The sequence below is a fragment of the Mustelus asterias genome, chromosome 10 (genome assembly GCF_964213995.1).
Source record: "Mustelus asterias chromosome 10, sMusAst1.hap1.1, whole genome shotgun sequence".
NCBI classification, from domain to species: domain Eukaryota; kingdom Metazoa; phylum Chordata; class Chondrichthyes; order Carcharhiniformes; family Triakidae; genus Mustelus; species Mustelus asterias.
The window spans coordinates 53,970,332-53,983,042 of NC_135810.1; the positions used below are offsets into that span (position 1 = coordinate 53,970,332).

Consider the following 12,711-nt stretch of genomic DNA (forward strand, 5'->3'; position numbering starts at 1 on the left):
TCTTTTCAAATAGTGAATTCTTCAGTAGACCCATAAGAACTTTATTTGATCTCATCTTAACACAAATCCTGAGGTCTTTCTATGACAGATACTGGATGGATTGGCATAGTGTAAAGAAAAAGGATGGTGGGTGGGGAATGGAATGCTATGAGTTGGCATAAAGGGGCTATAAAGGGCCATGTAGAGTGGATGGAGGAAATAGCTTTCCATAGATGCTCTAAGGAGCCATGGGAGGTGGGTAAATGGCATGGGGAGTGTGAAGGTTGGAGGGATGTTATTGTTTTCATTTAAAATGTCAACGCAGTGCTGAAACACTGAGGCAAGCCATCCACCCAGCCCACATCCACACCCAGCAGCCTCTGCATAGTTTCCAAAAATTATGGCCTGAATGTTTGTTCTCAGGTCAGGTTGAAAGTGCACTGAATTCCCATCCCCCTTCTATTAAGTCCTGAGTCAGAATGCTTGTAGGCTACCTTCCCACCTAAAAGCTCCAAATCTTGTTGGGTTTGCCTGCGGCTCTCTGAAGTGGAGAGGTGGTCCCTCGTTCAAAGGCACTATGTGTCCTACTGAGGCACCTGGAATCAGGAAGGTGGGGCCTCAGAGTGAGCCATCCTTGCTGGTGATCCCACACCTCCCTCCCCCCATCTCCAATGACCAGCATTCCCCTTCCAGGGAACCCCACTGACCTGATTCCAGAGGATTAATTGTTGATTCCCAGTGCATTACTGGGAGTGGGCAGCTCTCCTCATGGTGCTGCCGAACTACAAAGCTGTCAGCCTCGAGATTGGGATTTCTGCCTGACGTGGGCCTTACTTCAGTGGGAGCCCTGATGGTTTCGGAATAGTATCAAGCCTCCTGTGTAGAGGTAATGTGGAGCTCCCATTGGTTCTCCATTGGGTGGTTTCCATGTCCCTGCTATTAAATTTCACTCATAGCTTTGTAAAAGGTACTGATCTATTGGAGATTAAATAATCACTCATCAGGTTTATAAATCAACCGTCCATCCATATTAGTTCAGGTTTTAAGAATAGCAACACATGATTTTTATAACAAATTGCTTGGATTAAAGGGTTTCTCTCGATTTGAAATTAATGTTCTGCCTTGTGGTGCCCAGAAGTCCGAAATGACCATGCTATTTTAGACAAATGCAGTAGCTTTCATCCAATGTGTTGCAAATCAATGTTATTGTTGCCATGGTGCAGATTGTAGTGCAGAGTGAGTGATGTGGTATTTGACAATATAGTTCCTAAATCATTTTAGAGTAATATAACAATATAACAGTACAGTTGGCATGAGTGTGAATTGATCCCCGGAACTCTTTGTATTAAAATTCTCATCGGGAACTACATTGATTTGAGGAATTTACAAATACAGAATGACCAATTTTCTATGCAACCATTCCCAGATAATACAAGCCAAATATTATCTCGCTCCTGTTAGTGCATTTGTTTCAGAAATTGTGAAGCAAATAGGTTAAAAGTACACTTCTATTGATGTTTGACTCTGTATTTCTTAAATCAGTTTGTCGCATAACATGTTTTCAGGTTCCTATTCTTTTGAAATAACTTCCTCTTGAAAGAAATTTGAACCCTAAACGTGTCTCTCAGAATATGGTGCAAGTCCTGTAGGTGTCCTGTTCCTCTGACCCTGACATACTGTTTACCCCTGACCTTGCCAGCGCACAGTGCTGTGCCTCACTCACTCCCTCTTGGTGTGTGTGATCCCTGGCGATTGCTGCTCGCTGGAAGGATCAGCGCGGGAAGGCGAGCAGCTGAGATCAAGCTGCACATTGGGCTCCAGCGGGCGGGGGTAATGGCGCTTCATCTGGACGACTCCTTCCCTTACCAGAGTCTGCTGCTGAAGAAGGAGACGGGCGCCGCGTCTTTCCTCGCCCGGTACCCGGAGTACGACGGCAGGGGGGTTCTGATCGCTGTCTTGGACACGGGAGTGGATCCGGGAGCACAAGGACTGCAGGTAAAGGCAGGCGATCGCAAGCTCGGCATCGTGAAGCCTCGGCCTCTCGTACACAACACAGCCACGTAGACTTTTAGAAGCAGCATTAAATCGACCACCATTCACCTTGGAAACAAGATATTATTATCTTACACCACATTTAATACATGTAAAATAGCATTTGATTACAACCCGGATGTGTTAATAAATTATTGGATGGTGGTGATCAAGACTTAACTGGCCTCTTTCAAATTAAGAAGTTTAACAACACCAGGTTAAAGTCCAACAGGTTTATTTGGTAGCAAAAGCCACACAAGCTTTCGAGGCTCTGAGCCCCTTCTTCAGGTGAGTGGGAATTCTGTTCACAAACAGAACTTATAAGACACAGACTCAATTTACATGAATAATGGTTGGAATGCGAATACTTACAACTAATCCAGTCTTTAAGAAACAAAACAATGGGAGTGGAGAGAGCATCAAGACAGGCTAAAAAGATGTGTATTGTCTCCAGACAAGACAGCCAGTGAAACTCTGCAGGTCCACGCAACTGTGGGAGTTACAAATAGTGTGACATAAATTCTGATTCTAGGATCGCATGATAAAGACTCAGGAGGAAAAAAGCAGAAATATTTATGTGAAATAGTGTGACATAAACCCAATATCCCGGTTGAGGCCGTCCTTGTGTGTGCGGAACCTGGCTATCAGTTTCTGCTCCGCGACTCTGCGCTGTCGTGTGTCGCGAAGGCCGCCTTGGAGAACGCTTACCCGAATATCAGAGGCCGAATGCCCGTGACCGCTGAAGTGCTCCCCAACAGGAAGAGAACAGTCTTGCCTGGTGATTGTCGAGCGGTGTTCATTCATCCGTTGTCGCAGCGTCTGCATAGTTTCCCCAATGTACCATGCCTCGGGACATCCTTTCTTGCAGCGTATCAGGTAGACAACGTTGGCCGAGTTGCAAGAGTATGTACCGTGTACCTGGTGGATGGTGTTCTCACGTGAGATGATGGCATCTGTGTCGATGATCCGGCACGTCTTGCAGAGGTTGCTGTGGCAGGGTTGTGTGGTGTCTTGGTCACTGTTCTCCTGAAGGCTGGGTAGTTTGCTGCGGACAATGGTCTGTTTGAGGTTGTGCGGTTGTTTGAAGGCAAGAAGTGGGGGTGTGGGGATGGCCTTGGCGAGATGTTCGTCTTCATCAATGACATGTTGAAGGCTCCGGAGGAGATGCCGTAGCTTCTCCGCTCCGGGGAAGTACTGGACAACGAAGGGTACTCTGTCCACTGTGTCCCGTGTTTGTCTTCTGAGGAGGTCGGTGCGGTTTTTCGCTGTGGCGCGTTGGAACTGTTGATCAATGAGTCTAGCGCCATATCCTGTTCTTATGAGGGCATCTTTCAGCGTCTGGAGGTGTCTGTTGCGATCCTCCTCATCCGAGCAGATCCTGTGTATACGGAGGGCTTGTCCGTAGGGGATGGCTTCTTTAACGTGTTTAGGGTGGAAGCTGGAGAAGTGGAGCATCGTGAGGTTATCCGTGGGCTTGCGGTACAGTGAGGTGCTGAGGTGACCGTCCTTAATGGAGATGCGCGTGTCCAAGAATGCAACCGATTCCGGAGAGTAGTCTATGGTGAGCCTGATGGTGGGATGGAACTTGTTGATGTCATCATAGAGTTGTTTCAGTGATTGTTCACCATGAGTCCAAAGGAAGAAAATGTCATCGATGTATCTAGTGTATAGCACCGGTTGAAGGTCCCGTGCGGTGAAGAAGTCTTGTTCGAACCTGTGCATGAAGATGTTGGCATATTGAGGTGCAAATTTGGTCCCCATGGCTGTTCCGTGTGTCTGGATGAAGAACTGGTTGTTGAAGGTGAAGATATTGTGGTCCAGGATGAAGCGGATGAGATGTAAAATTGCATCTGGAAACTGGCAGTTGTTGGCGCTGAGCACTGAGGCCGTTGCAGCAATGCCATCGTCATGGGGGATGCTGGTGTAGAGTGCTGAGACATCCATTGTGACGAGGAGCGCTCCTGGTTCAACTGCTCCATGTGTGCCGAGTTTCTGTAGGAAGTCCGTCGTGTCGCGACAAAAGCTGGGGGTTCTTTGTACAATGGGTTTCAGGATGCCCTCGACATAGCCGGAGAGGTTCTCGCACAGGGTCCCATTGCCCGATACGATGGGACGGCCGGGTGTGTTTGCCTTGTGTATCTTCGGGAGGCAGTAGAGATCTCCAACGCGGGGAGTACGTGGGATGAGAGCACGGAGGGTGTTCTGAAGGTCCGGATCAAAGGTCTTGATCAGAGTGTTGAGTTGACGGGTGTGTTCTTTGGTCGGATCTGCAGGTAACTGTCTGTAGTGTTCCTCGTTGTTGAGTTGTCGGTACACTTCTTTGCAGTAATCCGTTCTGTTCAGTATGACGATGGCCCCTCCTTTGTCTGCTGGTTTGATGACAATGTTGCGGTTGGTCTTGAGAGCGTGGATGGCGTTACGTTGTGCTTGGGTGATGTTCGGGGCTGTCTTGTGAGTGCGGCTGATGAATTTGGTGTTGACGCACCTCCTGACGGCTTGGGCATACATGTCAAGTCGAGGGCAGCGGCCTTCCGGAGCAGTCCAATTCGACTCTTTCCTCTTCGGATGCACTGCGGATCTCTCTGTCGGCTGTTCCAGTTCATTGGCTTTCAAATGTGCAGTTTTAACACTTTGCTCCTCTCATCACTGTGAGGTTATTAATTCGTGCATATTTATTCACTCATTTTGATATTCCCACTTGATTAGTATCGTAGTATTCGTATAGTATATTAGATAACTGGCTGGACCAAGTATACTGGATATTGAGTTCACTCTTTGAGACCAATTTCCTCTGTGCCATGAATAGTATAAGTTTATTATGACTGTTAGAAGATTGTGGAGAGATGTGTGTATGCATATATATATACATACACACACACACCCTTGGTCAGCTGGAATTTGGGGAAGGGATGTGTATTATAACAGTACTTGTGCTCAATTTCCAGTGACCGGAAACTACAGGCTTTCCTCTTGACAGTGCTATGACAATGCACAAGCCGAATTTCATGTTTGATCTAGAGTGGAATTTTGCGATATAAATAATTTTTCCAGTCACCCTTTTATTTCTTAGCAAGGTACCAAGGTTACACTTTAACGTACGGTTAAAAAGTTGTATAAATTATTTCATCCTTCATTGCATATTGTTTATAATTGCCCGTGGAAGCAATTGATCTATTATATCATTTTGGAATAAACAGACAATGCAGTTTCCAATATGACCTCAAGAAAAATAAAGTTTGTTTTCAGGTTCCAAAGAATATTATGTCACCCTCTCCCCTCCACCCTTCTCCAAAAAAAAAACAAACTTCCCTGCCTGCTGATAAGTCAGAAAATGAAGGGAAAGTGACAGCTTCCAAAAATTAGGATACCTTTTAAATGTGGTGTTAATTAGGAACCCAGTTGTGTACTACATACAGAAAAATGAAGAACTGGATGTAGTTTGATCCTAAATTTCTAAAATTAGATTGGTAAGTTATTAAAGTGAAGTTGAGGTCATCATAGACTTTTGACCTTTTCATTTCACTCATTTAAGCACATTTTAAAGTGTAATTAAATTAGAAGGCCAAAATCTTGTTTTTAAATATTTTTACATGTATTGAACTGGAAATAATGCCTCATACACAATTATGGTTGATCATTCCAGTTACTTTCATGTAACTGTCACAGGACATAATGGATGTGAAAACTTAGAAACATTTTTGCTGCGGAAAGAGCTCATTTGGTCATCTTGGCCATGCCAATTGGGAAAATTGTCACCCAGTCCAATCTCTCCTTCCAGCTCTTGGTCTCGAGCCCTGTAAGTTAAGACGTTTAAAGTGCATATCCAGATTTTTCTTAAATGTGATGTTGCCTCTACTATGCTTCCAGGTGGTTAGTTCCAGAATCCCATCACACTCTGGTTGGCAAAATTGTATTGCCACTTTCTCTAATCCTTCTGCCAATTTATGCCCCCTGGTTATTTCTGCAAACAGAAATTGGTCATTCCTATTGTTGGAGTAAAATTGAGACTGTTCAAGCCATTATTGTGACTTATAAAACTTTTTAAGCCATCATTGTGAATGTAAAACTTTTTAAGACAAGAAAAGTTGTGTATGTAACTTTTGCACTCTGTGGTTAAGCACAAACACTCGAGCCTTGACTAGTGACAAGCTGGGGTGAGCCATGTCTCATTTTTAGTGTAAAAGTGCAAAGCAAGCAGGAATAGTCAGACAGCAAAGGACAAGAATAGTTAGGTCGCTCAGGGGCAGATGGCCTGAAATTGGCCTAGAACAGTGAGGTATTTTCAACGAAATGTGATTGGGAGTTATTGATAACTAACTATTGGCAAGGGGCACACTTGGCCAAACTATGTAACCGCCTACGGCTTGATGCAAAACTGCTGATGTTTGCGATGTTTTAACGGATATAAATGCACTTGCTGCCAAGCCAGATTGAGGAACTCTGCCCAGAGATCCTCCCAAAGCTTCGATTCAATAAACTGCATGTTGAATCTCAAGTCTGATCTCCGAGTGGTGACTTTTCCCACAACACCTATCGACGCCATCTAGGCTCTTCATACTTTTATACAATTGAGTTAAATCTGCCCTTAGGTCCTATTTTCCAAAGAAAACAACTCTAGCTTATCTAAAGGAGCTAATTACATTAGCTGATGTAAGCCTGCTATTCAAAAAGGGAGTTAGAGAGAAAACAGGGAACTATAGACCGGTGAGTCGAACTCTAGTTGCTAGAGGCTATTATCAAGGATTTCATAACTCGGCATTTAGAAGGCAGTGGTATAATCAGACAAAGTCAGCATGGATTTACAAAAGGGAAATCCTGCTTGACGAATCTATTGAAATTCTTTGAGGATGTAACTAGTAGAGTTGACCAAGGAGAAGCAGTGGATGTGGTTTATTTGGACTTTCAGAAGGCTTTTGACAAGGTCTCACATAACAGACTACCATGTAAAGTTAAAGCACATGAGATTGTATGTAATGTCTTGAGATGGTTAGAAAACTGGTTAGCAGCAAGGAAGCAAAGAGTAATAAATGGGTCTTTTTCCGATTGGCAGTCAGTGACTCGTGGGGTTCTGCAGGGATCTGTGCTAGGACCCCAACTGTTCACATATATTAATGATTTGGAAGAGGGAACTGAGTGTATTATCCCCAAATTTGCAGATGATACAAAGTTGGGTGGGAGAGTGAGCTGTGAGGAGGATCCAGAAGTGGGGATCAGGATATTGAATTTGATGACCAGCCATGATCAAAGTGAATGGTGGAGCAGGCTCGAAGGGCCGAATGGCCCATTCCTGTTTCTATGTTAATCTTCACTTGTAGCTAAAATTTCCTGTTCTTGGACTACATCAAATACTCTACCCTAGTTGACTCTCCTTGTTATTACCTGAACAAGTTGAATCATATTAGTCTGAAATGAGACCTATCTTTAACAAATCCACGCTGACTGCCCCTGGCTGATGAGTACCTCGAAATGACAATTTATTTGGTTTCTCAGAATTCTTTCACTTGCCCACCATTGAGGTTTGGCTGACTGGTCTGTAATTACTTGTACTATCCTGTGTCCCTTTTTATACAGCAGTATAACATTAGCAGTCCTCCAGTAATACCCCTGCAGCAAGAGAGGATTGGAATAAGATGGTCAGAACCACTGCTATTTCTTCCCTTGCTTTAGCAGTCAAAGCAAAAATTGAAAATTTTGACTGGTCCATTGGTGATGGTATTATTTGATGTCAAACAATTTTATATGTCTCTATGTGTATCATATCAGTTGTCAGGTACCTTTATATTTTTTAATTGTTATATGATGCAAAAAGGTTAAGTTAATTTTAGGTGAACTGAGCTAGATGGAATCTCAGCTTTATAACAACCGACAAAACTTAATACTTTTAAAGTAATTTTGATAGATGAAAATACGTGTCGGGGGATATGTAAATAAAAAGTCTTGTGTATGGTACACATTTCCTGTGCACAAATCTTTTAAGATTTTACCTCAACATTTATAATAACAGTTGGTTAAAAAAACACTGTAATTGGTTTCCTGTCAGGGTGTAGATGCAAGTTCCTGCCTTTTGTGGTGCAAATTGATGAGCAGAGGCATTCTACCAATTTTCACTCAATGTGAAGGTAACTTTGATTTTTAATCAATCTTATCTCATTTAAATTTTTTAAAAATTATTTTCTTTTATTATTCTCTCCCTTGCCACCGTCTGAAATTCTTCACAATTCCTATCCATGATGCAGCCTCAAGTCATGGGCCAATTTTTTTCCGCCTTATTCAGCTTTGCATTGCAACTCTCGTGTCAGACGTAGACCAGGTTCAAGTTCCGTTCCTGTCCTCTTCCTCATAGACACTGTACTGTTCCCTTCTAACACTTGCCTCAGCTTTCTGCACATAATCAGCTGGGCAGCAATATGCACATTTTAAAAACATAATATTTCATAAACTTAGATCAACTTTTTTGATGAAATAACTTTTGTATGTATATAGACAGAGACAATCATTTACAGAGCATTTTTTAACCAGTTGCCCATTATAAATGTTGATGTAAAATCCTGGAAGTGTGTACCATACCCAAACTTTTGAATTATATGTCTCCCCAACATGTTTTTCATGCATCAGAATTACATCCAAAGCATTTAGTTTTATTGCTTATTATAAATAATTTAGATTCCATCCAGTGCCATTGTTTTTCATGTTTATTACTGACCATAGAACCATTGAAAATTACAGCTCAGAAACAGGCCTTTTGGCCCTTCTTGTCTGTGCCGAACCATTTTTTGCCTAGTCCCACTGACCTGCACTTGGACCATATCCCTCCACACCCCTCTCATCCATGAAACCGTCCAAGTTTTTCTTAAATGTTAAAAGCATTTACCACTTTATCCGGCAGCTTATTCCACACTCCCACCACTCTCTGCGTGAAGAAGCCCCCCTAATATTCCCTTTAAACTTTTCTCCTTTCACCCTTAACCCATGCCCTCTGGCTTTTTTCTCCCCTCGCCTCAGTGGAAAAAGCCTGCTTGCATTCACTCTATCTATACCCATCAAAATCTTATACACCTCTATCAAATCTCCCCTCATTCTTCTGGGCTCCAGGGAATAAAGTCCCAACCTATTCAATCTCTCTCTGTAACTCAGCTTCTCAAGTCCCGGCAACATCCTTGTGAACCTTCTCTGCACTCTTTCAACCTTATTTACATCCTTCCTGTAACTAGGTGACCAAAACTGTACACAATATTCTAAATTCGGCCTCACCAATGCCTTAGATAACCTGACCATAACACTCCAACCTTTATACTCGATACTCCGATTTATAAAGGCCAATGTACCAAAGGCACTCTTTACGACCCTATCCACCTGTGACGTCACTTTTAGGGAATTCTGTACCTGTATTCCCAGATTCCTCTGTTCAACTGCACTCTTCAGAGTCCTACCATTTACCCTGTACGTTCTACTTTGGTTTGTCCTTCCAAAGTGCAATATCTCACACTTGTCTGCGTTAAATTGCATTTGCCATTTTTCAGCTCATTTTTCGAGATGGTCCAAATCCCTCTACAAGCTTTGAAAACCTTCCTCACTGTCCACTACACGTCCAATCTTTGTATCATCAGCAAATTTGCTGATCCAATTTACCACATTATCATCCAGATCATTGATATAGATGACAAACAACAATGGACCCAACACTGATCCCTGCGGCACACCACTAGTCACAGGCCTCCACTCAGAGAAGCAATCCTCCACAACCACTCTCTGGCTTCTTCCATTGAGTCAGTGTCTAATCCAATTTACTACCTCCCCATGTATACCCAGCGACTGAACCTTCCTAACTAACCTCCCATGAGGGACCTTGTCAAAGGCCTTGCTGAAATCTCGGTGGACAACATCCACTGCCTTCCCTTCATCCACTTTCCTGGTAACCTCCTCGAAAAACTCTTAATAGATTGGTCAAACATGACCTACCACACACAAAGCCATGTTTACTCTCCCTAATAAGTCCCTGTCTATCCAAATATTTGTAGATCCTATCCCTTATCACACCTTCCAATAACTTGCCCACCACCGATGTCAAACTTACTGTTCTATAATTTCCCGGATTTCTTTTGGAACTTTTTTGGAACAACGGAACAACATGAGCCACCCTCCAATCATCCAGCACCTCCCCCGTGAATACTGACATTTTAAATATGTCTGCCACGGCCCCTGCAAGTTAAACACTACCTTCCCTCAAGGTCCGTGGGAATATCCTATCCGGTCCTGGGGATTTATCCACTCTGATTTGCCTCAAGACAGCAAGCACCTCCTCCCCTTTAATCTGTAAAGGTTCCGTGACTTCCCTACCTGTTTGCCTTATTTCCGTAGACTCCATGCCCACTTCCTCAGTAACTACGGATGCAAAAAAACCATTTAGTATCTCCCCCATCTCTTTTGGTTCTATACACAGTCTACCATTCTGGTCTTCAAGAGGACCAATTAAAATTCTCCTGAACACATTTTACAAACTCTACCCCGTCTAAACCTTTAACAGTATGCAAGTCCCAATCTATATGTGGAAAATTAAAATCCCCTACTATCACAACTTTGTGTTTCTTGCAGTTGTCAGCTATCTCTCTGCTGATTTGCTCCTCCAGTTCTCGCTGACTATTGGGTGGTCTATAATACAACCCCATTAATGTGGTCATACCATTCCTGTTTCTCAGCTCCACCCATAGGGCCTCTGTAGACAAGCTCCCTAATCTATCCTGCCTGAGTACCGCTGTAACATTTTCCCAGACCGACAATGCCACCCCCCCCCCCCCCCCGCCCCCACCTTTTGTCCCTCTGCCTCTATCCCGCCTCTATCCCTCTTGTTGCTGTGGAGAAAGGCAGAGCTGTGACTGGTGACAGGATTTTTGGGGTAAGAATTAGTTTTAAGTACTTTTCCGCGGGTGTTATTTATTTATTTAATTTAGTTTTAAATTTTGGCGCGCAACCGGCAGTGGCCGCGGGGTTTACTGGGAAGGGTCAAAAGTTCTATATAAGTCAGTTAGTTGGGAGGTTAGTCCTCTTGTTGCTGTGGAGAAAGGCAGAGCTGTGACTGGTGACAGGATTTTTGGGGTAAGAATTAGTTTTAAGTACTTTTCCGCGGGTGTTATTTATTTATTTAATTTAGTTTTAAATTTTGGCGCGCAACCGGCAGTGGCCGCGGGGTTTACTGGGAAGGGTCTCTTGAGTTTTTTTTTTAGTGCACAGGAGGTTTAAAAGGCAGGTCCCACTATCTAGCGGGCAGCGTTGGGAGCGGGCAGCGGAGTGAGACGGAGCTGAGTGAGAACTGAGGGGCTTTGGCTCATCGGGCTTAGGCAGAAAGGGCGAGCAGGGGTGAGTTTCTTATTTTTAAAAAATTTTATTTATAAGTTACTTTTCTCCGGGTACCTTGGTAGAAATAATTTGGAACAGAGAGGAATAATCTTCATTCACTTTTTTCCCTGTGTTTAAAAGGGCAATTATGACTGTCAGGCCAGTATGTTGTTCCCAATGTAGGATGTGGGAGGTCCTGGAGGCTCCTAGCCTCCCAGACGACCATATCTGTGCTGGGTGTGTTGAGCTGCGGTTCCTAAGGGACCATGTTAGGGAACTGGAATTGCAGCTCGAGGACCTTCGCCGGGTTAGGGATAGTGAGGAGGTCATTGACAGGAGCTATCGGCAGGTGGTCACACCGGGACCACGGGAGGAGGGTAACTGGGTAACAGTGAGGAAGGAGAAAGCTCGGGTGATGGTGAGCACCCCGGTGGATGTGCCCCTTAATAATAAGTACTCCTGTCTGAGTACTACTGGGGTGGACAGCCCACCTGGGGGAAGCAGCGGTGGCAGTGTCTCTGGAGCTGAGCCTGGCCCAGTAGTGCAAAGGGGTAAGGAAAGGAGGGTAGTGCTAATTGGGGACTCTACGGTGAGAGGGTCAGATAGGCGTTTTTGCGGACACAGACGGGACTCTCGGATGGTGGTTTGCCTCCCTGGTGCAGGGGTCCGGGATGTCTCTGGTCGAGTCCCAGAAATCCTGAAGGGGGAGGGAGAGGAGCCCAAGGTCGTGATGCATATAGGTACTGCTGACATCGGTAGGAAGAGGGAAGGGGTCATGAAAAGAGAATATAGGGAGTTGGGTAGACAGCTGAGAAAGAGGAATGCAAAGGTAGTAATCTCGGGATTGCTGCCTGTGCCGCGGGAGAGTGAGAACAGGAATCGGTGGAGAATTAATGCGTGGCTGAGGGACTGGAGCAAGGGACAAGGATTTGGGTACTTGGATCATTGGGACCTCTTTAGGGGCAGGTGTGACCTGTTTAAAAAAGACGGGTGGCACTTGAATCCCAGGGGGACCAATATCCTGGCGGGAAGGTTGGCTAAGGCTACTGGTGAGACTTTAAACTAGAAAGGTTGGGGGGAGGGAATCGAAATGAGGGGACTGAGAGCGAGGAGGTTAGCTCGCAAATAGATAAGGAATGTAGACAGGGTAAGAGGGAGGTTAGACGAGTGAGGGAGAAGGGAAGTGCTCAGGCTGAAGGTCTGAGATGTGTCTATTTTAATGCCAGGAGTGTAGTGAATAAAGTGGATGAGCTTGGAGCGTGGATTGCTGCTTCGAATTGTGATGTGGTGGCCATTACGGAGACTTGGATGTCTCAGGGACAGGACTGGGTGCTTCAGGTGCCGGGTTTTAGATGTTTCAGGAAGGAC

General features: G+C 44.4%; 1 protein-coding gene across 1 annotated transcript in view; it reads left to right on the plus strand.

The window, feature by feature from the left end:
• The first annotated feature begins 1,723 nt into the window (after positions 1-1,723).
• The window catches only part of LOC144499588 (uncharacterized), a 312,004-nt gene continuing 301,016 nt past the window's right edge, over positions 1,724-12,711 (plus strand). Inside the window, exon 1 of the mRNA XM_078221715.1 lies at positions 1,724-1,974. Coding sequence (XP_078077841.1) covers positions 1,813-1,974 — 162 coding nt within the window. The 5' untranslated portion in view covers positions 1,724-1,812. The remainder of the gene's footprint in view (positions 1,975-12,711) is intronic.